General features: G+C 39.3%; 1 protein-coding gene across 1 annotated transcript in view; it reads left to right on the forward strand.

The window, feature by feature from the left end:
- The first annotated feature begins 1,361 nt into the window (after positions 1–1,361).
- Positions 1,362–26,877, forward strand: part of FAM135B (family with sequence similarity 135 member B) — a 120,033-nt gene continuing 94,517 nt past the window's right edge. The window contains exon 1 of the mRNA XM_042839942.1: positions 1,362–1,438. Coding sequence (XP_042695876.1) covers positions 1,362–1,438 — 77 coding nt within the window. The remainder of the gene's footprint in view (positions 1,439–26,877) is intronic.

Raw genomic sequence — 26,877 nt, forward strand, 5'->3', positions numbered from 1 at the left:
TCAACATGTCTAACTTGCTTCTTTGTTTGAGGAATGTGGATGAAAAATCAACGTTTTAACTCTGAAATATCTAGTTTTGAAAATGCCAGTGCTTGAGAGGACAGCCAGAAAGAAAACATAATTTAAAATAGTTAGTGTAACGAGACAGTCTTATCTCAGACCTTCATATATCAGACTCTTCTTCTTTCTTGTTTCATTAGAGGCAGTGGTCAAATCTTTGAGTGCCATGGAAATTACAGGTTAGCATGTATGGGGATATTCTTCCCTTTGAAATCTGAGTTTGATGTTTCCTTAGAGCCTCGTGTGTCTCAGACAAGAATTATTAATAGCCCTCACATGGGACACCCTCATAGGTGGCTGCTGTGAAAAAGCTACCCATGAGTGCTTCTGAACTGTGCTAATTAAACAAATCTGATGGCTATCTTGTCCCTGTTGTCATAGACAATTTCCAGACAGCAACATCTTACAGCTTGCCAAAAGAAGACTTTCAGAGGAGGAAAGAGTAAATGGAAATTTCAAAATCTGTCTAAAAGCTGTAAAAGCTCGTCTTGTCTCTGCTGCAATAAGGGGAATGTCAAGGGTTTACAATGGTATGTTAAGTAGTGATAGATTAGTAACGTATGTAGGTAAATCTTATTTGAGTAAGGTATGACCCCCAGATGTTTCTTCCAGCCTGAATAATTCTATGGTTAAATGGACGTATGAGATATTATCTGTAAATGGTTGTAATGCTTCAAAATCTTGATCTGTCTGTTGTGGCTTGATTGTTAACATTTTCCTTAGAAGAATCTCTGTCATTTATTATTCTATAAATTATTTATATTCCCTTAGAAAATTCTCTTCCACATCTTTAGTTAAGCCATAGAAGGAGTCAAAAGCACAAGAATCCTGAATTCTATTCTCATCTGTCTCAAAGTTATGTCTTTTTGGCCTCTGCTTTTATGGAAATGGGCTGTTTTGTTCCTGCATGTCTGCCATTTGATAAAATAGAATGAAAAAAAAAGTCAATTTCCCATATAAGAGTAGGAAGACAGTTAATTAAAATTTGCTTTGAAATTCTTGCGCAGAATATGTTATTTACTCTTTTGCCTCTTCTTGTACTTTCCATAATATTATCATTCTATCCTTAGGCCTAATTGGATATTTTAGCTCTCTTAATTACTGCTTTGATCTTGTTTTTAGAAGTTTTCATGAAGATGGAGCTCAATGAAGTAATTGGAAAGATTCCAGTTGATATCAGCTTTGCATGAACCCCAAGATGCCAAACAAAATGTGATAGTTGAGGATTTTTTAAGAAAAATACTTCAAATGTTTATTATCCCTCTTTATATGTGTTGTTTAGGTGATGACCTGAAAAAATCATGTCTGAGGTCCAGGGTACAGTCGAGTTTTCTGTGGAGCTACACAAATTCCATAATGTGGACCTCTTCCAGAGAGGGTGAGTTGATGTCTCTGTTAATTTGCAGCTGATTATAGAAGAGTTATTTTCAGAAAACAGTTACAAACCAAAACAGATAATTTTCTGCCAAATAGAGTTGTATTTCATGCCATCTCCAGAGCAGGGAAGGATGTCATTGGGTTTTCTCTGCTGTCAGGGAGGATCAATGTACATTACTTTCACTATAAACTCAGACTGACGGACTTATTTTTGTCATAAAGTATTGTAATGCTCCAAATTATTTTAAGCATCTGTTCAGACATAAACACAATAGCCACTTTAAATGCTTCTGGATTGGTGTTGAGCCTCTGTGCTAAATGGTAACTGCTTTGAACTTTAATGAAAACGCATTCACTGTAGAGTTGTAAATCTTACGACTATTCTTTTAATTATTTTAATGGATGTTAATTTAACCCCACCATTTCAGAGAGGAATGTGAATATTCCTGTTCACTTGAAGTTCTAGTTCTGATAGCCATATTGTATTTTCATGTCCCTTTAAGTTAGAAGAACACGTACAACTTCTGCTTTACTCAAAATTTTGCCCCCATTCTTTTGCACCACTTTTCCTAATAGCCTTTATACTAACCCAGCAGCTGTTGAATGGAGAAGCCTAACCAAATGTGAATAATTGTTCTACTTGCATATTGGACCCCACATTTTTTCAGTGAGGAAAAATATACTAAAATACTTGACCAGATGGGTCAAAAGAATGTACTTCATGGACAACTGTGGGTCTTGTGGAGTATTATTTTCTTTCATCTAAGACAACTGAAGTGTACAGCACATTACATATACTCTTCAATGCCTTAGTTTTGCAAAGGAATGGTTAATAGCTGATTTGTCCATCTTGAGTTTCATTTCTGGTGACAAAAATATGGAATTGGTTCAGGTATTGGGATGAGTTAGCTAAAGCTGTTTCCATCTAGTTGTAGGCTTTTTTTGTTATTTGCTTTTACTGTGATGAATTATGTGTTAAAGATGCCATGAACTTGGATGAAGGAAGCACAGCTGTATTCTGTTTTAACAGCTGGCATCTGACATTCTGTTAATGCTTCCAAGTGAATATCTGTCACAGTTCCATTATAAAGCATTCTGACTACAGCAAGTGCTTATGTTAAACAGAAAAAAAAGTCCTCAGTGTTTGAGGTGTTTGGTTTATTTGCATCATAAGTGAACATTTTTATGTACCTTGGTGTTCATGATCTTAGAAGACAGTCCTTGGCTGTAGATTCTTAATTTGATGGTCAGTGTAATAATGCACTTGATCCTCCTCTCATTTGAAAATGTGCACCCATCTGTGGCCTCAGTGATTTGTTTGGACTTCAGTGGTAGGATGCTCGAAGCTTAGACATCTCACACTGCTGAGCTACCTTTTTTGTTGTTATCATATAGACCTGTATCTGTGAAATGCTTTCTTTGGCTTTGACAGTCAGATCAAATCTCTGGTGTGAGGGTAGGCCTAGCACTATCACAGATAATATATTCTGCTGTCACACTAATGAGTTCCTAATTACCCTTTCTTTTTTCTCCCACTGGTGCTTACCCTGCTTTACTGATTAATATTCCAAACATGTGCAGGGCTATAGGTTATATTGCAATAATTTGTTTATTAAATTTTTTCTTTCTTTGTAACCTTTGCACAGTATTATATGTATTTTTTTTTCTTTCATAATTTTACTAATTACATTTCCAATAATATCCTTTACTGCATCTCACATTTGCTGATCATCATCATCTGCCTGGCTTCATCTACTCAGTAGCTCTTATCGCTGTAATATGAGAATATGAAGAAAATGAGTAAATGATTTTGCCAGATTTCATTTTAACTTGGGTGCAGTTATTTTTCCCCTACTACTGTTGTTGATATTCACAGTGGACATCTGGAATATCTTGGATTGACATATAGTCTCTCTGGATGAGAGGATGGTAGAAGTAATGATAACAGGAATTTTCTATTTAACTAGTGTTTTTCTTCTCTGAGTACCCTGTAAATTGAGTCAATATCATTCTGTCTCACTGAAGGTCAAAAAGGCGATTTGTGAAAGGTTGTCCATCAGGATAGCAGTGGACCAGAAATGAATCTTAATTTATCTGGAGGCACACTGCTGTGGTTTTTTAACAGCAAAAGCAAGAACAACAATGAAGAACATTATTAATGATTAAGCTAGTAAGTAAAAAATGAAAAATCAAAACCAAGGACATGATTACATTTCCTTAGAAGTACATAGAAGCCTTGCTACAAAATCAATAGAAGTAGACTGGAGCTTCAGTCACCAAATTCTGTGGAACACCACTAGATTTGTGTGCCAAATTGACATTGGGCTGTATGGTTGAAATTCCTGAGTTGGTACAACATAGCTGCGCAGGAATGAAATTTCCAAAGCACTTAGTCTGGGCTATCTGTCCTTCTTGAGAATCTGGATTGTTTGACTGGATGTTGTCCCAGATTTCAAGTAGGGCAAGAAAATTTTCCTTGTAACTGCAGGTCTGTCAGTCTCACTTCAGTGCCTGGTAAAATTATGGAGATTATTCTGGGAGTTACTGAAAATCACCTGAAAGACAGTGTAGTCATTGGTCATAGTTTACGAGAGGAAATTCCTGTTGAATTAACTACATTTTCTTTTATGGTGAGGTTACCCATTTAGTTGCCCAAGGAAAGACAAAAGATATAATCTTTCGGATTTAAGCTAAGATTTCAATACTATATCTCACAATGTATTTCTGGACCTTAGAGAGGGATCTGGAAGTTCTGGCTGATGGCAAGTTGAATGTGAGTCAGCAGTGTTCTCTGGCAGCCGCAATCATCAAGTAAGCATTGAGGTGCACCAAGCCCAGCACTGCCACTGGGCAAGGGGAGGCGTTGTCCCCTCTGTTCACTTCCAGTGCTGGGAGCAAAGCAACAAAAGGACATACAAGTATTAAAGAGTGTCCAGAGGAGGTCTATGAAGTTGGTGAAGGGTCCAGAGGGCAAGGCATATGAAGAACAGCTGAGGCCCCTGGGTTTGCTCAGCCCAGAACAGAGGAGCTGAGGGGAAGCCTGATGGCGGCTGCAGCTCCTTACAGGGAGTGGAGAGGCAGCGATGAGCTCTACTCTCTGGAGAGCATAGTTGAGCCAACAGCAAGCCCGTGAGAGAAGAGTCCTCAGTGCAAATAATGGCATGAATAAATCATCAAGGTTTAGCTAGAGAACCCTGGAAGAATCAGTCCTTCTGAAGCCATTAGGTGTTGGTTAGTAATCAGACTGATTAAGAACATAGTCTGCTGGCCTAAAGCCACACAGCCAAAGTGCTTTAAAATGTTAGTCCTTCAGTAATGGTTCTGGTTCTATTTGTGGTTTCTCTGGAAGCTATTTTGAACTGTGTAAGTACACAGAGGCTGTTGCCATCTCTCCTTTCCCATGAGAAGTGGAGACTCCTTAATCTACATGAATTCTACATTGTGATATTTTAATCATTGCCTTACAGTCTAAAACTAATGTTTCTTAGCCTGTATAAATGGTTAATAGAGACTGATACAGAAAGCAGTCAGGGGCTTTTGTAAATGCTTTTATGATTTTATGTTTCTTGCATACGTAACAAAAAGAGTCATCAGAAAAATATATGTTACAAGTAGTTTGGTCAATTATTGCTGTTAAATTTATCTTTTTCTAAAGCACAAACGAAACAGTGTCAGAATTTGCCGATATCAGAGTTTAAATGCTGTAAGCACTGACATACAGGAAGAACGAACCTTTTCTTTGGACAAGCCAAAGGATTTGCTGAGCAGTTTGAAAAATAGAGTAATAAGTAATGCAACTTCTGGAAGAAAAAGTATTTTTAAGTTTTCTGTCCTAATTCTCTCCATCACATTCCACTTAATAACTGGTGACAGATATTTTCTCAAGTGAAATTAGCTGACTGATTCTGATATTTCTTAATAGAGAAGGAAATAAAATTATCCATGACTTCCAGAAATCAATTAATTGATTTTTCTGGTTCTGTCAGAAGAAATTCTTCTGCATCTCTTTTTCTTAAGGCATTTCAAAATATGTATGATGGATTACCTTACTTAATAACAAAACCAAACTAAAAGCAACAGAAAACACGCTAGTAAGTTCACAAGATAAGTAACTTTTGAAGTCTGGGAGGGAACAGAGGGCACAAAGAGAGTGATACTCTGTCTTCATAACTTTGGGATTCTGGCAATTATATGTTGAGAAACAAGGATTCAAGGTATGTCCTTACCAGCCACAGGGTGGAATCAAATGCTTATCGGTCCTTTCATTCCTCAAATTCAGTCTGTAATTTATAAATGTCTCACACTTACACTGGTGTTTGTGTTTAGAGAGTGATGATGATAAAAATCAGTGGAAAAAAAATATTCCAGCTTCTTCTAAACTGGATGCAGATTTGCCCAAGTGACCAGAGAAGTGGTCTCAGTGTTTCTGGTACCTTGCAAGAATCAAAGAACTCTTATGATCCAGACCTGTCAAAAATATGATGGTAAATCTTAGCAGACAAAGTCTTTACTTAATAAAACATCACTCTTGCCTATTGGATGGACACCAGTGTTTCATGCAGTCAGTCATGACATAGTCCACTTCAGTGGCACAGTGAAGTATCTCCTTTCCTCAGCATGCAGGGGTTCTGCAATTAACCGTGGCTTTTTCTGCCAGAATGGATACCTTGGAAATATAAATTATGATCAGAGATTTAGACCTCATTTCTTGAAGACTTATAGGTACTGTGTCAGAATGTACAAGTAAATAAATAAAAAGTTTAGGACAGAAGCAAATCTTGTTACTTTATTTCCCACTGATACTCATTTCCTAAAACTTCTAACCTGTAATGAAATATAAATCACTTTAAGATTATAAATCTATTTCATTTTGAATGTACTTACTTAATTTATATAAGATGCATATAAGATGCATGGATTTTTTTTAACATAAATGAGATAAAAAGAAAATGAAGAGAGCTAACAGGCATGCCAGAATGATGTTTTCCTAGAATAATGATTGCTGTCCCTTGGAACAGATATATTGACAGAAATGACTTTTTTTCTTGTCACAAAGACATATTTCTGTGACTCTTTATCGGACCTTCACTGTAAGGCAGCAGATTCTGAAGTAAAGGGCTCAAGAATAAGAAGTCAATGACAGTCGTAGTGATAGCTGCTGAGCCTTATGCACTGAACATACAGGATTAAAAACTGCATCACCAACCTGTATTCATGAAAGCAACTGGGGTGCAGGTGCTCAGACAGCTAAATATCAACATCCCAAAGGACAGCAAATGCCCAGCTTTTGGAGAGTAATATATAGTGATTTATTTTCATGACTGTTGGTCAAGACAGTCATGATATCTCTTATCAGTCTGTCAGTGCTGCAGCCTTCAATTTCTTACTGATTACTGATGATAGGTGGACTTTCCACTGCCAGTGAAAGGGAGAAGAGGTTGAAGCAGGATGAAACATAACTTAAAGACTGTTCTGCAGGTGCAGAACATCTTCTCAGCAAACTCCATTATATGATGACCAGTATTATCAGTATTGAACATTGGAAATTATCTTTCTCCTTCAAATAAGCAATATCTAATGTATTTAACCTTACGTGTCGCTGTTCTGTGTCACTTCTTTGTTTACAGAGATATCTAAATACCTAATGGATTTGAATTTGTCAGCTACCTACAGCAATATCACAATCAATCACAGCAATATCAGCAATCTGAATTCAGAAATAAAGGGCCTGGATAGAAATGGAATGATGGAATCACTAAGGTTGAAAAAGACCACTAAGATTAGTCCATCACCACCATGCCCACTAACCATGTCCCTCAGTGCCACGTCTACCCTTTTCTCGCAAACCTCCAGGTGGCGTCTCCGTCATCTCCCTGGGCAGCTTGTTCCAATGCTTGATCCATCTTTTAGAGAAGATTTTTCTTCCTAATATCTAACCTGAACCTCCGGCACAAGTTAAAGCCTTTACCTCTTGTTCTGTCTGATAGGAAAAGATGGTATTCAGTACTCGGAGTATCTGATGGTATCTGGTAGAATAGATGGTACTCAGGACTCTGAGATTTTTCACCTGCTAGATATGGAGAAAAACCTCCATCTGTCCTTTCTGAAATGCAGCGTACAGTGATAAAAACTGTGCCCTGTCTGCTGGACCTCCTTCTTCTGTGCTCTGCTTTGGTCATTTCCCTTTGTGTCTTTTCCACCTTTTTCGTGAAATGTTTGCAGATTGTACAACTAGCCAGGTGGTATAAAATCAGGCAACATTTTGCAGAGAATATGAAAATTCATCTGCTGTATATCTGTGTCACTCTATAATGGTTCAGCGAGTAGCTGAAAAAGGAAAAAATGAACCTAAATAAGACACAAGCTAGTAGTTAGAGGATAATTTCTTGTAGAGTAAGGCTCTCTATCCTTTGGTGGAAGATGTATGTATCCATAGCTGATCTGTCTGACCAGCAGCTTAGGACTGCCCCTAGGCAGCTTGCTGATAATAGCCCAGGTCAATAACATGTCTTACTGATATTGCTATCTCTGTTTGCTTAGGAGATAGCCTCTCACAAATATTCTAGTGTCAAGTATTCAGAGCAGCGGAATGTTTTTCAGGGAATTACCATTGCTACAAAGTACTCCACAAAGGTTATTGTGATCAGTTTGGGTGCTCCATCACGCAAGAAGCCAGTGTAGGAAGCAGAGGATAACTTACTGTTTTCATAATGCTTTGCAGTCAGTGACCAGAATCTAGTTATAGGTGGATTCTTTACCTCAGGATTGAATATGATCAGCATTTTTTTTGTTTAAGCAGAGTAGAACTTTGTATCAGAAATGGAAAATGTATCTGCATGAAAGACAACCTCTTTCCTGAGCCTGACTGGAGTGGTGCAGTGAACACTTAAAGGATAAGGGATTATTTCCAAGGGTGAGGCGTGTTACAGCTGATCTGCCATCTCTGACAAGAGTACACAAGACATAGAGTGTGTGTGCTCAGAGTATAGTTAGAACAGTCAAAATAGGAAAACCTGTGCTGCTGAAATTCTCTCTTTTTGGGGAGAATAACAGAGAAAATATATGATAGACCTCAATGTTGTTGGAAGCACTGCTGAGGATTGCTCAGACATTAGTGATGATTATCATGTATAATATAAAAATTTCATTATTAATGAGCCAAAAAAAAAAAAAAAAAGAAAAAAAAAAAGAAAAAAAAAGTCATCAACTGGTGTGTTTATGTATGTGTTACTAACTAAAGAAGGATTTAAAATTTTGGATGTTTAGACAAAGCCAGTACAAAGCGGAAAGGATCCTTTGTAATGATCTTGTCAGCAATTGGTTGTGAACAACAGATGAATAAAATGATACAAGCATCTGCGTCTCAGAAAATACATGGTTTTCACTATGCTTCCAGTCTCAGTTTTCAAGACTGATAAGTACTCAGGAAATCAATTCAAACTATATGGCGCTTTAAGTTATTCAGGCTTCTATAGCCTTGTTCAAAACCATTGACATTAATAGGTGTCTCCATCAGCTTGCTGCAATATGTCTTCTCTGATTTAGAGGCTGGCAAGCAATGTATCTCTGAAACTCTTGCTTGTGAAGAAGCTTTTTTGTGATACCTAATATTAAGTAAGGACTGAATAAAATTTCTGTGCCAATTTGTAACTGAGTCTTTGGCAATGCCTATGCATTCAATGCAGATCTTACACTTTTTTAGAGGATGTGTTTCCTGGAGTCAGGCAATTAGAGAAGAAACTCGTATTGTTTAATACTAACCTGCTAATGCTTATATATGCTCTGGAAACCGTAGAAGGTAGTATCTTCCCCAAATGGTTTCATATTCATTTATATGTAAAAATCTATATTTTTAAAACTAAGTCTAGGATCTCAAATGTTAACCAACCTTTGCTGGTAATCAGTTCTGGAATACTAGAAAGCAAGGGGAATCCTTGCAAGCCTTTTATTTTGAAAGAAAGAGTGGACTAGCAGTTGTAATTCGTTGACCAAAGAAAAAAACCTTTGCTCCCTTAACAACTGGATACTATTTCTCCAAGGAAAGTAAATGTCACCGCAGACCAAGTGACATTTACATTGCTCCTTTGATGACTTTCTGAGTGAATTATATCAGAAAACAGCTTTGACTTCACCCAACATAATTTACATTTGTACAGAGATACACTTCAAATCTTGGCTTTGGCTCCTAATTCATAAAGCTACAGACGGACCAGTGTCTACCAGTGGGAGTCACTCACATCTGTGCCTCCGTTTTTGCATAAGGGAAAGGAAAGAACTGAACTGAACAAGAACAGAATGGAAACATTACAGCAGCACAGACAGTGACAATACAACTATTCTAAACAAGAGGAAGAGTGCCATAAATTACTGAATGGACAGCTCCAGTAATAAAATAACTATAAGATGCTAAGTAATGGGAAGTTATTCTCCATTTTTTCATGCGAGAGTGCATTTTCGCCTTTTTGGCATTTTTCCTCACTTAAGCACTTTGCAAACAGCAACTAATTGAGGCAGATGAAGTTGTCTGTGTTCAGAATGTGTTATCACATTGTTACACTCTGTGCATATCTCTAGAGAAAGTGTGGCATAATTGTCACTAGCAAATGTAGTGTTTAAATATAGGACAAGCTGTTCAGAGAATAGCTAAACCTGGTTCTTTCCTACAGTTGCTGGTTAGAAGAGAAAACGAAATCCTATGAGAGTAGTCAAGCACTGGAATTACTTGTCTAGAGAGACTAGAATCTCTGTCCTTTGAGATGTTCAAGACCTGACTGGACACGGCCAGAGGCAATCTGGTCTGAATTCAGTGTTGATCCTGCTTTGAACAGATGCTGAGCTGATGGTGTTCCATGTCCCCTTCAGGTTAAATTAATCCCTGAGTCTAGGGTGACTGTGATCTTAATTTTCCTCAAAAAACAGAGACATCTACCTTGAACAACATCCCTTCGCGTAACTCAGTTTCAGCCTTTGTAGTGAGTTAGTAGTTTCTAGTGGTTTATTGTCAGGACCATGGTTCCCGGTAGTTCTTCTAGTTGTCTAAATTGTAGCTCGAAACAGGTTGATTTTATTAACATACAAACATTATTTTAGCTGAGAAATGCATCTCACAAATAAGATTGAATTCTGCTTTCCACTGACATTCAGTTCTCCACCCCTTAAATCTTGGTATTTCTGAGTCCAGATCCTCGTCATCTTGCAAGTCTAGTTCCTTCCCTGTCCCAGAGAAAACCGGTTTTCAATGCTGTGCTTAATGCCTTCTGATTCTAAGAATTTTTTTATGTTTTTATTTTATGAAGTATATTTATTAAAAAGTAGCAGAGCACTGCCCAGTTAAACTCCAAAAGCTTTGAAGAAAAATTCATGGTAGCCAGTTGTTAAAGTTATAGGCAATGGAATGAACTGTCTTGTAAGTTGATGACTGATTAGCTTTAAATGGTGTCTAAACCCCCAGATTTTCACTTTATTTTCTTCTTATCTTCTTAACTGTATTATCCCCTAAGATTTTCATCTAACATCACACCTTGCATTTCATTTCCTAAGAGAATGAATTCCATCTGTTTGCATGACATTCCTCTTGGCTATCACTGTCTGTATGATATATTTTAATGTTTGTCTTTCAAGAGAAAGCACCACAGCTTCTCTGTCTGCATCCTTACCTCTTGACTCCTGAATTTTCCTGGTGTGTGCGAACTTTCCTCCCAAGTAGACAGAATATTTATATCAAACTGTGCTCTGCATAAGTATCATCACCTTTTATCCTTGTACCACAAATCACTTTACAACCTTCACTTATCCTTCAAAATGTCTTTCCTTAGTTCAAGCTGTTTTTATTTTACAAATAAGAAAAAGCTGATACACAGAATACTTTCAGAAAGAAAGCTAGAAAGTGAATATTTTGATTCACTAAATCGTACTTTTTTTTCTTTCTCAAACTGTAACTCCACAGAGGCCAATTTGCTGAACGTTGTGCAATGTGTACTTATAAATCATTTGTTTTAATGACTAATCACGATTCTAGCATTCATGACCAAGAAAAATCAGCTGCACTCCCACGTGGGGAAGGTGAGCGAAGTAAAGTGAGCACACTCTTCCTCACCAAATGACTCAGCTGATTCTGACTATTGGAGAAGGACAAGTGTTGAATGTGGCTCATATGGGTTGAAGTGAAGTTGGGTTTGCAGAAGAAAGGGATGCCATCCAAAGGAATCCTGATAAACTCAGAAGGTGGGCCCATGTGAACTTAATGAGGTTCAACAAAGAAAAGTGTGAGGTTTTGCATTTAAGTTAGATTAATCTCAGATATATATACAGACTGGGAGAACTCCTTGAGAGTAGCCCTGCTGAGAAGGATTAGGAGTCCTGGTAGATGAAAAAACTTAACATAAGCCAGAAGTGTGTGCTTTCAGTCCAGAAGGCCAATGATATCCCGGGCTTCATCAGAAGAGGGGTGGCCAGCAGGACAAGGGAGGTGATTGTCCCTCTCTACTCTGTCCTTATGAAGCCCCATCTGGAGTATTGTGTGCAGGTCACATCCCCAGCACAGGAAATACGTTGAGCTTCTGGAGAGGGTCCAGAAGAGGGCCACAAAGATGATCAGAGGGCAGCTTTCCTACAAAGACAAGCTGAAGGAGCTGGGCTTGTTCAGTCTGGAGAAGGGAAGGCTGCAAGGAGACCTCATTTTGGCCTTCCAGTATTCAGAGGAACATGAGGAAAATCATCTTTTTACACATAGTGATAGACAAGGGGGAATGGTACTAAATGGAAGAAGAGAAGATTTAAATTTGATGTCATGGAAGTTTTTCACCGAGAGAGTGGTGAGGTGCTGGAACAGGCTGCCCAGAGAGGTTGTGGATACCCCATTCCTGGAGGTGTTCAAAGTCAGGTTGGATGACAGGCAGCCTGATTTAGTACTTGATCTAGTGGTTGGCATCCCTGTCTATGGCAGGGAGGTTGGAACCTGATGATCCCTTCCAATCCAAGCCATTCTATGATTCTATGAGTAGTGATAAGATGAAATTTGGAATTATCTTAAGCTCTCAAATCATTATAACATTTATGGCCTCTCCAACATATATTTGTTTTAAGTAACTATGCTGTCCAGAATTTTCTCTCTGATATTGCATATGCCTGGCTTCAGTACTTTCTTAATGACTGCTGGAAACTGAATATGTAAAATTTGTTATTGCCATGCAAACTAGGGTTGAGCAAAAATATGGTAATTTTTCTCATTATCATGTCACTGATTTAGTTCCCTTTACACATCTTTTAAAGAGGGAAAGCACTAAATAAAGGCTAGGAGATGAGAGTTCAGGTCTATTTCTTCGTCCTATGTTTGAACTAATCTGTTCTCTTGGCAGTACTGTCTACACACTTTTTCAGTCTTGTAATTTTAATACAAATATACTGTATGGGAACTGTTGAGTCATGGCCTGAATCACTGATTCATCACCTGAGGCAAGGACTGGGTCAGCTGCGGGAGCTCAGGTGAAGTCAGTTCACCTGTGTGACCTCCTAGACCCCATTTAAGAGCTGACTAGCACTGGAGAAGGATCTCTTTCTGGAGATCTCTCCTTTTTGGGAACTTTTCCCCACTAGCCTAAATTCTCAGACATGGGTAAGCGTTTCTTCCTTGATTGTTTCTCTTTCACCATGGTAATCTTTCCTACTATAATACCTGTGAAGTACCATCCTTACCACGCTAATCTTCCAACTGTACGTGCACCAAACCCAAGTGATCTGTGACTTTTATTATGTGCTGGAGTAAGTGATGAGTCTAGGAAATTTCTTGAAGTGGGTCTGAACGGCCTTTCAGTTCTTCAGCTTTTATCTGCAAGTATGGGAATAGTAATAATTTTTCAGAAGATTGTTCCCAAGAGTAGAATACAATCACAAGCGCTCAGATGATGAGGTTATAGAAAACATTATTGGCCAGGGGAGAAGTTTGTTCCAGACTGTATCTGGCTTCTGTTTTCCAGATATTTTTTTATTCTGCTTAAATCATCCCAAAGTCTAATTTTCAGAAAGGAAATTTGTACACTATCTCCATATCAGATGTCTTTAAGATGGCTTTGGTGAGAAACCCAAAATCATTACTCTTTTTGATGCTTCATCCTTTAGAGACACCTTATGTTAATAACTGCTTGTGTAAGTGGGTAGTTTAATTCTATGGATGAAATCAAAGTATATAGAGTCTGTACTGCAGACAAGGTGCACTTGAGATGCAGCGAGAAGAAAAACAAAACAAAACAAAAAAACAATTGGCCTTTGTCCTTGCTTTAATGGAGTTGACTATATAGAGTGTCTGGATGGGAAGATCTGTTTTAGCACTTTAATTACTTAATTTACTTGTTGCAGCAAAAGTGCATTAACAAATGCAGATCAATTTCTCCCATCAATCTATGTCCACTCTGTTACTTCAGAACAGTCATTCATTTGTGGGATAACATCTGCCAATGAAAAGTATTACAAATAAAATGCATCTGAAAAAATGAACTGTTCTTTAGTAATCTCTTGTTCTCACGTGGTTATGCATGATAAATCTTTATAATGGTATCCGGCAACAAATGAGAAGTCAGTTTATAATATGACTGTTTGGTGTGATGTCTGCAGCCAGTGCTAGCCAGTGCTAGCCAGTGCTGCTATCAGTACAAGCTAGGGAATGTAAGGGAAAGGGCATCAGGGTACCAGTGAATGGTCCTATTCAAGTGTGTCCAAAGGAAGGCCACAAAAATGGTCCGAGGGATGAAATACCTCCCTTAGGGGGACAGGCTGAGAGCTGGGGCTGTTCAGCCTGGAGAAGAGAAGTCTCTGTGGAGGTCTGAGAACAGCCTTTTAATATCTAAAGGGGAGCTATAGGAAAGAAGGGGACAGGTTCTTTAGCAAGGTCTGTTGTGATAGGACAAGGGGAATTTCAAACTAAAGAAGGGAAAACTTAGATTGGATATAGGAAATGTTTGTTTTATCATAAAGGTTATGAGGCAGTGGAACAGTTTGCCCAGAGATGGCAGGTGGTTGTCTTGTTCTTGGAGACATTCAAGGTCAGACCGGACCATGCTCTGAGCAGTCTGGTCTAGTTGTAGGTGTCTCTGTTAATTGCAGAAGAGTTGGACTATGTGGCCTTTAAGTGTCCCTTCCAACTCAAATGACTATGATTCTCAGGTAAGGGCAACTCTGTCTTGCTCAGCTGCTGGATGTGGAAAGAAGACTTACTTGTGCCAGCGGGAATAATAGTTATGCATTCAGATTTAGTGCAGATCATTTCATTTAAGATGTGGAAAATTCAGACCTATGATGGGTCTTATGTCTGATGGTGTTTTTGTTGTTATCAGATATTTAGGTACTTTGTTTTCCAGGATAGAATCTACAAGTTCAATTTAGGTTCATTTATCTGATATGTAGTGAATGGAGGAAACTAATTGGGTGAATAATTATATTCTCAAGCAGGATGGAGATTTGTAGGTATAAGCATGTGTCTATTTTACAATGCTGATCTGAGATCCAATTAATATTTTTATTCAATGAAAACAGGAAGAGCCTCAGCAGGAATGAAAATAGTACCATATGGAAATGCACAGAAAAGACACGGATGACCTCAGCCATAGGAGGGAATTGGACCCAGCTGTATTGAGACTTAGGTTACAAAATAACTGCAGAAAAGTATCAGCCCTCTCATTTCTAAAAGGACTCTTTACAAACTCGGTCTGAAATGGTATGATTATTGAGGAGTACTTGATTTCTGCATTTTGATTGGAGAAAATATAGGTTTTATTCTTCATTATTTAGATAGAAAACCACAGAATCATAGAATGGTCTGGGTTGAAAAAGACCACAATGATCATCTAGTTTTAACCCCCCTGCTATGTGCAGAGTTTCCAATCACCAGACCAGGCTGCCCAGAGCCACATCCAGCCTGGCTTTGAATGCCTTCAGGGATGGGGCATCCACAGTCTCTCTGGGCAACCTCTGTCGCCACCCTCTGTGTGAACAACTTCTTCCTAATATCTAACCTAAATCTCCCATCTTATTTTAAAACCATTCCCCCTTGTCCTAGCACTATCAGCTCATGTAAACAGCTGTTTCCCCTCCTGTTTATACGCTCCCTTCAGGTACTGGAAGGCCACAATGAGGGCACCCCAGAGCCTTCTCTTCTCCAAGCTAAATAAGCCCAGTTCCCTCAACCTTTCCTCATTGCAGAGGTGCTCCAGCCCTCTGATCATCTCAGTGCCCTCCTCTGGACCCGCTCCAAGAGCTCCATGTCCTTCCTGTACTGGGGACCCCAGGCCTGGACACAGTACTACAGATGGAGCCTCACAAGAGCCCAGTAGAGGGGGACAGTCACCTCCCTCTCCTTGCTAGCCACCCCTTTTTTAATGCAGCCCTGAACACAGTTGGCCTTCCGGGGTGCAGGCGCACACTGCTGGCTCATGTCCAGCTTCTCATCCACCAGGACCCTGAAGTCCTTCTCCACAGAGCTGCTCTCAAGGAGATTGTCGTCGTCCAGTAAGAGAGTTCTCTCAGTTTCTTGTAGCATCAGAATAGTTGTGTTCAACATACATCTTATACACCATTCACTTACAAACAAGAAATTCCTGTTCCTCTAATCAGTTAATTGGCCCTAGCTTCTCCTAGAGAACAGTGCTGAAGGATGAAAGGTTTCTCAAGAGTGACAAGATTAGCAGTGCATACAGAAGAACCTGCTGTTTATCCCTAGACTCAACTCGCTCTTTGTTTTCTGTGTTACGTTCCAGTCTCCCAAGGTTTCACAGTGATACAGTCTATCTAATAGTCTGATAAGCTCTTTGGTGACTCAGTTACATTTTCTTGCACAGGAGATCTTTCCCCAGTTTGTCTAAATACCTGGGATTGACCTGACCTAAGTGCAACACCTTGCACATGGCCTTGTTGAACCTCTTTGGGTTCACATGGGCCCACTTCTCCAGCCTGTCCATATTCTCTGGGTGGCTTCCCTTCCCTTGTATGCATTGATCAGACTACTCAGCTTGGTGTCATCTGCAAACTGATTCCATCATCACTCAATTCCATCATCTATGTCATTGATAAAGATGTTGAAGAGCATCAGTCCTAAGACTGACTCTTGAGGGACACCGCTTGTGACTAGCTTCCAACCACAGAATTACCTGAGTTGGAAGGGACTTCAAAGATCATGAATCTCCAACCCCACTGCCACAGGCAGGGTCACCAACCTCCCCGTTTAATATTAGACTAGGTTGCCCAGGGCCCAATCCAACCTGGCCTTGAATATTTCCAGGGATGGGGCATCCACAACCTCTCTGGGCAGCCTGTTCCAGCACCTCACCACCCTCTCTGTGAAGAATTTCCCCTGACATCCAACCTAAATCTTCCCTCCCTCCCTCAACTTAAAAACATTTCCCCCTGTCCTGCAGTTGTCTACCCTTTCAAAGAGTTGAGTCCCTTTCTGTTTATATGCTCCCTTTAGGTACTGGAAAGCTGCAATGATGCCACCTGCAGTCTTCTCTTCCTCAGACTGAACGAGCCCAGCTCCCTCAGCTTTTTTTTTTGTAGGGGAGGTGCTCCAGCTCTCTGATCATCTTTGTGGCCCTCCTCTGTAGCCTCTCCAACAGCTGTCTGCCTTTCTTGTACTGGGGGCTCCAGACCTGGACACAGTATTCCAGATAGGGCCTCACAAGAGCAGAGTAGCTCTTGCACAAGAGCACCTCCCTGTCCCTGCTGGCCACCCCTCTTCTGGTGAAGCCCAGTATGCCATTTGCTTTCCAAACTGCATGAGCACACTGCTGGCTCATGTTAAGTTTTTCATTCACCCAGACATAGAACTGGTGATCAGAACCCATTGGCTGCATCCAGCCAACCACATCTTAATGCATTGTACTGTCCAACTTTCATATCCATACCTCTCCAATTTAGAGAGAAGGATGTGGTGTGATGCCATGTTCTGCTCACAGAAAGAGCATATTTGCAACCATTTTGGAGATATTACTCATGTAAGCTTAAGGAGCTATGAACTCCAGGCACCTCCACAATTTGGTGGTATCTCAGATGCGGTTGTATAATTTGTTTCTGCTCTGCTTCTATTTTGTCTTCTTTAAAAAAAAAATTCATACTGTGAAAATATTTCTGGAACACCTTTTTCTGAATTTTTACATGATTAACATTTTGAGGACTACCTCAAAAAGAAGGTCAGAGCTTTAGCAGAGGTGGCAGATTCGTGAAGCAGTTGGGAATCAAGACTCTATTCACTATTCTGTACAGACTTTCTGTAAAGGAGAGAGAATTTGTATCAGCAAAAACATTCCGAAGAGAGTTTTTGTTGCAGTTGTTAATGATGCATCCGTTCAACAGAAAGAAATAATTCAATCTCCAGAGCTGTAAGGTTTATTCCAGCACTGAGTGTACTTTTAGAAAAAAAGTATTAAACTTTCTTGGAAGAGGGGTAATAGTTCCTTCAGTACTGCCAATGGTTCAGAGAGAAAAATAGGTAAATTTGGGTAAGTTCTCACACTTACTAATTTTATTTGTATGGAGTGAGTGGGAGGAAATAAGGATGGCCCATTTTCTGAAACAATGGAGAAGAAAATCTAGAGTGAAAGAAGTAAAAATGAGAAAAAAAAGGAGAAGGGTGTAAAGAGAAGGAGGAGGAGGAGGAGGAAAATTTCTTTAGAGAGGAATGATTTGGTCATCTTCAATCTTGATGTGGGAAAAACCTGTGGTACAAAACCTGCTGTTTTTTTTTCACTCATGAAATCCCATGAAGTCTCTGTATTTCATAGTTGCATGAGTGTTCACTTTTGATCCTGTACTGATGTCTTTAATCTTTTAGAATAGGAAATGCTGCCTTTTTTATCCTTTATTGTAGTTGTACCATGTAAGATGTAGACATATCCCAATCTGTGTTGCCCTTCTCAATAAGACTGTCACTGTGAATGTAGAACCACATTTGTAAAAGAGCTGAACCATTGCAATTCTATTCTCTTTAACAGGACAAAGTCAAGTTGTAGTGAATTATGAGAACTAAACTTTGAAAGAGAACAGGAGGAAATTTCTCTCTTGGACCACCTCAAACATCTTAGGTAGTTATGTAAAGGAAGATGTTGCCTCTTCAAAAGTTTGTGTTTCATTTGTGTTATGTGGTTTGGTTTGGTTTTTGAAGAAAACCTTTGTTTTCCTCCTTCTATCTCCCTTAAATTCAGTCCCACTGTCTGCATCGTTAATGAAGATATTAAGCAGTACAGGTCCCAGTACAGATGCCTCAAAAACACCACTGACCTCCACAAGGGTATCGAGCCATTGACTACACCTCTTAGAATGTGGCCATTTGGTCAATTCCTTATCTGCTAACTAGTCCACCCTTCAAATACATATCTTCTCAATTTAGTGACAAGGATGTTTTGTGAGAGTGTGTCAGTGGCCTTATAGAAGTCCAGGTAGAGGACACCAATTGCCTACCCTTGCCCACTAATGTAGTCACTCTGTCATGAGTCACTGTGTATCTTCACCTTGGTCATGTTCCCAAGCTTCCTTCTTTTGGAAACAAACTCAGGTACAATAGCTGGAAGACACCCAGGTTTTGTATTCATTTGGGATTGGAAAACTGCCAGGTTGTGCATGAACTGAAAAATATCTTCCTGGTCTGCTAGGTTAGATATATCCATTATGTCTCCAGTGAGTTTGCAAGATCACTATGGCTTTCAGTCTTCTGGGAAGATGTGAGAATCATACCATGAAAAGGTTTGTATGCTTTTTAAAGGTGCAGCCTTTCTCAGCCTTCTGAGAAGCTGTTTTCTGGTTATCGTTTTCTGTTGTCTTTTCCAAATCTAAACACCTGCATATACATTCCAGTTTACAAATGTTACAGAAAAACTTCAGAAGTCATGAGAGTCACCGTGTTTGTCTGGCTGTGCATCTTATGCTTGTAAAAAAAAAACAAAACTATTGTAACCATTTGAACTAAGAATGAAAAGAATGACCTTCAGAAACATTTATCTCCTTTCATATCTATTAAATAATTTCCATAGAGTGCCTCTTCTTGACACCCAGAACAGCTAAGGGTTACGTATCTCTGAGATTATTTCAGCGTCAGATATTTCAGATGCTTCAGCTAGAAGAACTGAAAATCTTTCCATCTCTAGCTGCTCATATAATTTAAAAACAGATTGAAAATGTTACTACTTGACTCTGAGACTAAATTAAACCATGTTTCCAAGGTTTCTCATTGCCTTTGAGAAAAGAATATAAGTGCTCATATCCTTATTAGGGTCCTAATTTTTCTGCCCTTTCCTTTGCCAACCTCTCTTCGACAACAATAAAGCATGTCTACTTTCATTTTACTCTGCTGTTCATCATTCCACTACCTGCTCTTCTTCACCTCTAACTTGTCTGAAATGGAAGAAAATGGCCGATTGCTTTAAGAGTATGGATATGGGACCAAATTAAAGACAGCACTGCTACCTTGGTGAGCGTGAAAGGGCAAGAACCCCTGAGGTGAGTGTAAAAGGAGATGTAAAGAGTGCTAGTTGGTGTAATTGTCAGAGAGCTGCAGGGATGCAGGGCCTGGAGCTTTTATGGCCTATAGAGGCGCAAGGTTCTGCAGAGAAAAGGTGATCTGGTAAAAAGGTACAAGAAGATAGAAGAAGATAAAAATGATCAAGGTTGTGGCTTGCCTGGATCCAAATGAAAGCCTTGCATCAAAGGTATCAAGAGCCAAGTATATGCTTTGATTCAGTAACACGCTGAAGTATGGAAGCTCTTTTCTTAAATTTAGGGTTTGAATGCCAAAAGCTATTATATCTTCCACATTTTATTCAGGCCCACTTAGTTTGAGAGTTTCCAGCCCTACATCTTGGGCTCAAGATTTCCATTTGGGCTCAGCATGTATTTGTGTTTGATCTTGGGACATGCTAAGCATCTTCAGCAAGATCTTGAGATCCTTTGTATACTGTTAGCTTGGATGATAATGAATCACACATATACTCTGTAGGTTTATAAAGCTTAATACAATTTATTGTTACAACGGAATTTTCTGGGAAAAGAATAGAAAAGAGAAAAGATGAGAAAGGGAAAGGGGACCACCAAACATTTATAACTGGAAAATTTCCTTTTTCACTTGCCTACTTGTCTCTACAGCCTCACTGTAGGTGGGCAGCTTGCAGTATATCAACTATGCCCTCAAGCATGAGGGCTACATTATTATACTGCAAGGAGGATTTGGATTGCTCTTCTCATTTTCTATTAATTTTAGATCTACCTTCATCAAAAGTTAAAGAGCCTGAGGATAATTCTGTGCTGAGAATTGTGGAAACTTAATGTGATAAAGGAAGTCTGGGATAGGAATGTGATAGTTGTGTCTGACTAAACTGCTGTTGTGCCCTGGCACAACAGCTGCAGACATTATGGCAGTGGCTCCCCACTAGACCTGTCAGCTCACTCAGTGTTTCTGTAAGACAAAGCACTGAGGGCTGAGGAAAGCCTTTGTCTTGCCACCTTCACTTATGAGCTGCCCAAGTTGTTCCTTCTGCTGCCAAAAGAGTGGGAAGGAAATGCAGAAGGAAAAGTGGGAATGGTGATGAAGGTTGGGAAGGAGCACCGACAGCCCACAGTAGTTCCTGTGCGACATGTTCTCACTCCTGTTTTCTGGGGTTCTTTAACACCCTACTGGGATCCTGTGGTAGAGCTGATCACAAAGGTTTCTTTTAAATATCATTCCATTGAAAAAGTATTGTGACTGATGTTTGCAGACGTGTGTAGATTCTAAAGAAAAATCCAACAACTGAGATGTTCTGAAATAAGCTGTGTTTTACACATTTTTTAATCACTTCAAAATGCAACAGAATGGGAATGATTTTCTTTTTTTCTTTCTTTTTTTTTTTAAAAAAAAATAATAGTGCATTTAATGTAATCACATTTCTTGCTCCTCACACACGGCCCTGCCTTGCTCTGTTCCCTTCAGGAACACCCTGCTCCCACGGGTCTCCCCATCGCAGCCAAGAAGACCAATGGCATACTTGCTTGTATCACAAATAGTGAAGTCAGCAGGGGCAAGAAGGTGGTTGTCTACTTTTGAAGGCACTTTTACTTTCACTTTTACAAGGCCACACCTTGAATACTGTGTTAAACTTTGAGCCCCTCATAACAACAAAGACACTGAGGCCCTGGAGCATGTCCAAAGAAGTACAGCAAAGCTGGTGAGGGGTCTGGAGCACAAGTCTTATGAGGAGTGGCTGAGGGAACTGGAATTGTTCAGTCTGGTGAAAAGAAGGCTTGGGGGAGACCTTATCACTCTCTACAGTCCCCTGAAAGGAGGTTGCAGTAAGGTGGAGATTGGCCTCTTCTCTTAGGTAACTAGTTGTAATGGTCTCAAGCTGCTCCAGGGGATGTTCAGGTTGGATATGAGGAAAAATTTCTTCTCAGAAAAAGTGGTTGAGATTTTGTAATGGGCTACCCAGGGAGGTGGTGAAATTTCTGTCCCTGGAGGTTTTCAAGAAAAAGGTAAACGTAGCACATAGGGACATGGTTTAGTGGGCATGCTGGGGATGAGTTGATGGCTGGACTAGATGATCATAGAGGCCTTTTCCAACCTTCATGATTCTGTATCTCTTTCCTCTATCCTAGGCGGAAAACTGTTACCTTCTCTTATTCTGTCTTCTTTGAATACCATACAGAACCCACCAAAAACAACATGCTATCCAAATCCTATGCAAAATAGACCACAAGGTATAGAGGATGGACACTGCACTATTTGACTAACGCACTTTATAGACCACTTCAGTGAAATACTGTTGACTTGTCAGATACGTAACTGTTTTTTTTTTTGTTGTTTGTTTGTTTGTTTGTTTGTTTTGCCATGAGTGAGGAATATCCTTTTTTGTTTGATGCAGAGTTACAAAATCTTTCATGGCAATGCTTCCAATCTGTCTTACTGATGGGAAAACAGAATTACACCTGAAAGATAGAAAAGTATTGTTTTTTTTTAATTTTCATGTTTTCATCATGAAGCTAATTTGCAGGTCTGCCATTTTTTCAGCCCCCAGTATCTGTATAGGAAATAATAGCTTGTAGTTATTTTCTGGCTGATTGTTCAGTAAAATCCTAGGTGCTGTATTTTTCTAGGAGTCATCCTAGATAATTACAGTTGTTTCATCAAACCCTGAAATTCTTCTGGAATATAGTGCAGCTATCTGATACATATTTAGAAGTCCTCATATGGGAATAATAATCAGAAGACAAAAAGGCTTACTAACATTACCAGAGATGGAATATATGTTCTTTCCTGCAGAAAAATAACAAGTTTAAACTCCCCTTATAGCCAATGATGTTACTTCCTGAGTAGAGATTTAGGGTCTCATGCTATTCTGGTGGTCTCTCTTCCTCATTGTTTTCCAAAACAGTGTGCTGCTGCAGCTCCCTAGCAGCAGTAATTCAACAGAAGTTTTGCTGACAGGGACTGCTGCAGGGCATCTGGTCTGAGAAGCAACAGGAACTCCAGGTTGAATGACAAGACTCAGCACGCAGTCGGTTTGTTTGCAGTATTTACTAGCTTAGGGCTTATTTATTAAAATACAGCCAAAGTCAGGATGAAATTTTAAGCCTTAGAGTTGGTAAGGTATAATTCAAAGTAGGCAGAAGCTATGTAGTTAATCCTGTGGCATTGTTACTGGGCAACTTTTTTTTTTTCCAGGCTGAAAGTATAACTGGAGAAGTGTAGTTTCTCAGGGCTCCTGATGGGAGTGATTCAGTTTGGTAGAAAGATACATCAGTATTATCCACCAAATTTCTTCTCTCAGATTCACCAACCCTTCTTAGCCTAATCTCTATAATGCCACCACTGATGTCAGTGGCAATGGAAGTCAAGTACGCAGCACCTTGGGAGATGAGATGATCTGGCATTAGTCAGAGAGGAGTAAGCAACGGTAGGATGGAGTTCAAGTGTCAAAAGCAAGGCTGGTACCAGCCTTCTCCCTGGTTGTGTTTTTCTTCTGTTTTTCTTGTGAATCCTTTGGGATTAGGCACTGCCTTTTGTAAATCACTAGAGATGACATGATGAGCTCCCTGAAGCAAAAACATTTGATTCACTTAAAACTAAATATTTCCTCTGTGCAATTCAATATGACAGTAACAATTAACAGACAGTGAAACAAACCTCTGCACCTCGCCTGAGCATTAAGTGAGCAGTTAACATCTGAGAGTGACAATGGTTCTCCTGAGAGGAAGTCTGACCACCTCTGCGCTGAGAAGCTGGAAAGTGCCAGTAGCTCTGACTTCTGAAAGGGAGAAGCAAGGCATGACTGTATAACCAAGCACGTCCATTAGTAGAGCCAAGCTCCCAAGGGAGGTTCTAACGTCAGTGCCCCAGGTGAGTCAGTAGAGGTCATCAGGGATTAATGAGTGTCCTGGCATGGAAAAACAAAGTTAACATTCAAATTATCAGTCATCTTAAAGATGAGCAATTCACAAATGGCCAGTGAAAGTGATGATGGCAAATTCATTGCTACTGAGGTGACCTATGCAGACAGTCTCACAGGGGAGATGAGATTTGGACTGGTACAGACTGCCTACGTAAATAATGCTGGTCCTGCAGATGGGAAGGATCCAAGTCCTATAAATCATTCAGAAATTTACTGAGTTTCTCCTAAAAACAAATTGGCTTTTTCATCCCTGCTTCTACTAGGGGAAAGTTTCACAGCCTTGTTCATTTGCCAGCTACATCTTCTTGTTTCTAAATTGCATTTATTCATGGACAGTTATATGTAGCTGTTCTTGTGCCAATTTTGTACTTTCTTGTACCTTACTCTCCTTCCTTCCTGATGTTTTTCCTTTCAGTGTATTAATAGATACAGAGGGGATCTGACTGCTGTGTTTTGCTGAGCTGTGTGCCAAGTTCCTTTAGATCTTTTCTTGAAATCAGCTTGCTGTTTCCTCATCTTTCCTTTGTAGCACCTGTTCCTCATTACCCAGCAATTTTCCATGGTATTCCTACTTTACTAAAGTCTAAATAAGCTTTTCTGCACTGTTCTTATTTAAAAATAACATCCAAAAATAACAGCAACAGCAACAACAACAAAAAAAAAAAAAACACAAAAAAAAAACAAACAATGCTATCATCTGTTTACCATCTGTTTAGAGGGGTACCACCTAGCCTATTTCTCATATGCCAGGCATAGCTATTGGACTGGATATTGGGTTAGATTGGATACTAGGAAAAAGCTCCTTACCAGAAGGTGAAGCAGGCTCCCAGGGCAGTGGTCATGGCCCCAGGCTGCTGGAGTTCAAGAAGCATTTTGACAGTGCTCTCAGACACAGCGTTTGATTTTGGGTGGTTCTGTGTGGAGCCAGTGGTTGGACTCAATGATCCTTATCAATCCTTTTCAACTTGGGATACTCTGTTTCCCCTGTTGTTGGTCAAAGGGATGGAGAAAAGTCAGGAGTGATGGCGTGGTGTTCAAACTGGGAAAAATGGCATGGAATGTAGGGGGTGTTTTAATGTTTGGTTTTGTATTATAGTACCCAAACTGGCAGGAAATCATATTAATTTTCCCCAAGGTGACTCTATTTTGCCAGTGATTGTAACTGGTAATTGACCCCCCACTATTTATTTTGACCCACAAGACATTTTGCAATATTTTTTTCTGTTGTTTTGCTGAGGAGAGTGGTTGAGAGAAAGGTTGGGACTTTGACCCTTAGCCAAGGATAACCCATCACAATTCCATGAGACAAAAATCTAAAAGAATTTCCAGACAGCTATAGGAGGTCATTCTAAGATAAGTATACTGGAAGTAACATGAAGTAACATTATATTAATTCCTCCGTACCAAGTACTATCCCACTTCACTGCTGTGGAAATCCACTAATACCATATTGGTGTGATTTTGAAATGCTGGAACTGTGGATAAATTAGTAAGGGTATTTATTTATTTTTTTTCCAGTTAAATAATGAAAATATGGAAGGTTTTAAAACATAATTCTTGCACTTGTTTTGGAAGACATTAACACCAATATAATTCATTCACCTTCCACCATTGTGCAAGAACAGTGTAAGGAATAGAAAGATCACACAGTTAAATGCTTTGGTTGATAGCATTTTTAAGTGGCTGTTGTGTGTTTAGAATTCTGTAAACTGAAGAATAAATGCAGAGTTTTCATTTCCAAGCCTAAAATGGATACCAAAAATTGCCAGAGATCATGCTGGGACTATTTCCAGGTGGACAAGGACCTACAGGATTGATTATGTAGGGTAATGAGAGATTTCCACTGTAAGTTTCCACTAAAGATTTTTTTCTCTCCTCATCAAACCGTTCAGCTTTTAATCCAAAAGAGAGAGATCTAGGTTGTTCACTACTACATAGCAAGTAAAGATTTTATTGGTAACTGTAACCTCTATAGCTGTTCTTTATTCAGCAATTCAAATAACACTGGGCTTTCTAACAGTTCATTTCCATGTACTGTTGTACGTACTTTCCTGAAGAAGTAATTCAGCTGTCTTAATGTCTTCAGGATAGACCTTTACAATTCTGATTTTTGTGTTTAGAGGCTGAACACAAATCAGGATGAAAATATCTCCAACCACTTGCGAGATAACCCTGTTGTGAGGAATTTATAAATGAACAGACCAAACACACTGTAGGAAGGAAAATGCAAAGAAAGAGGCATTGGCGCTGGCATGGCTTTTCAGCATCTCAGTGGGAGAGCTGCAAATAAACAGTGGTGTCCTGTGCTACACGGGAGCTTATATGCACTGCCTGTTATTCCTTACTTATGAAAGTGCTGACAAGGGAAAATTCTGTAAGTTTCTTTCTCTGTTTGGACTGAGCTCCTGTTTTCAAACTTTCTGAAGTGTCCTGCATCTTCTGTAATGAGCTGGTGAAACTGCTGGTGTTTTCTTCTCTTTTGTCATCCTTCACTTAAAGTAGGAATCACCTACAGAATAACAAATAACTAGAACACAACTTCTTTAGATATGATTAAAGCTAATGACATTATGTTGTGTTCCTGTATGGAACAGAATAATGATAATACCTATGTATGAAATGAGTTTTTCCAGGTCTGAGATGAGAACATTTGTTTTCTTTCTGCAGAAGTTTCCTCTTCCCTTATTTTGCATTAAGTATTTGTCTCTCTTTATTTGTCTCTCTGATCAGTGTCTGATCTCACTGAATTTTACCACAGATCTTTCTTAACTCCTCTTTTCCGTACAGAAAGCCAAGATCTTTTTACAACCTTTCCTTATCAGTCACACATTTGGTCTCCATGTCTACTCAGACTGCTATGAAATAGGATGATCCTGATTAGCAGCAATATAAATTATGACTGTAGCTAAAATTACACAGCAGAAGAAAAGGTTCAGTATTTCTGAGCATTTCAGTTCTTACAGGGGCTTTTGTTTGTCTATGGATACCTAAGATGTTTTCTCAAAGATTTTTTAAGTCAGGTCAAGCCAACTGTGTAACAGCA

This window comes from Centrocercus urophasianus, unplaced genomic scaffold (genome assembly GCF_019232065.1).
Source record: "Centrocercus urophasianus isolate 14NV4802_14NV808 unplaced genomic scaffold, USGS_Curo_1.0 seq_11, whole genome shotgun sequence".
Classification (NCBI taxonomy): Eukaryota; Metazoa; Chordata; class Aves; order Galliformes; family Phasianidae; genus Centrocercus; species Centrocercus urophasianus.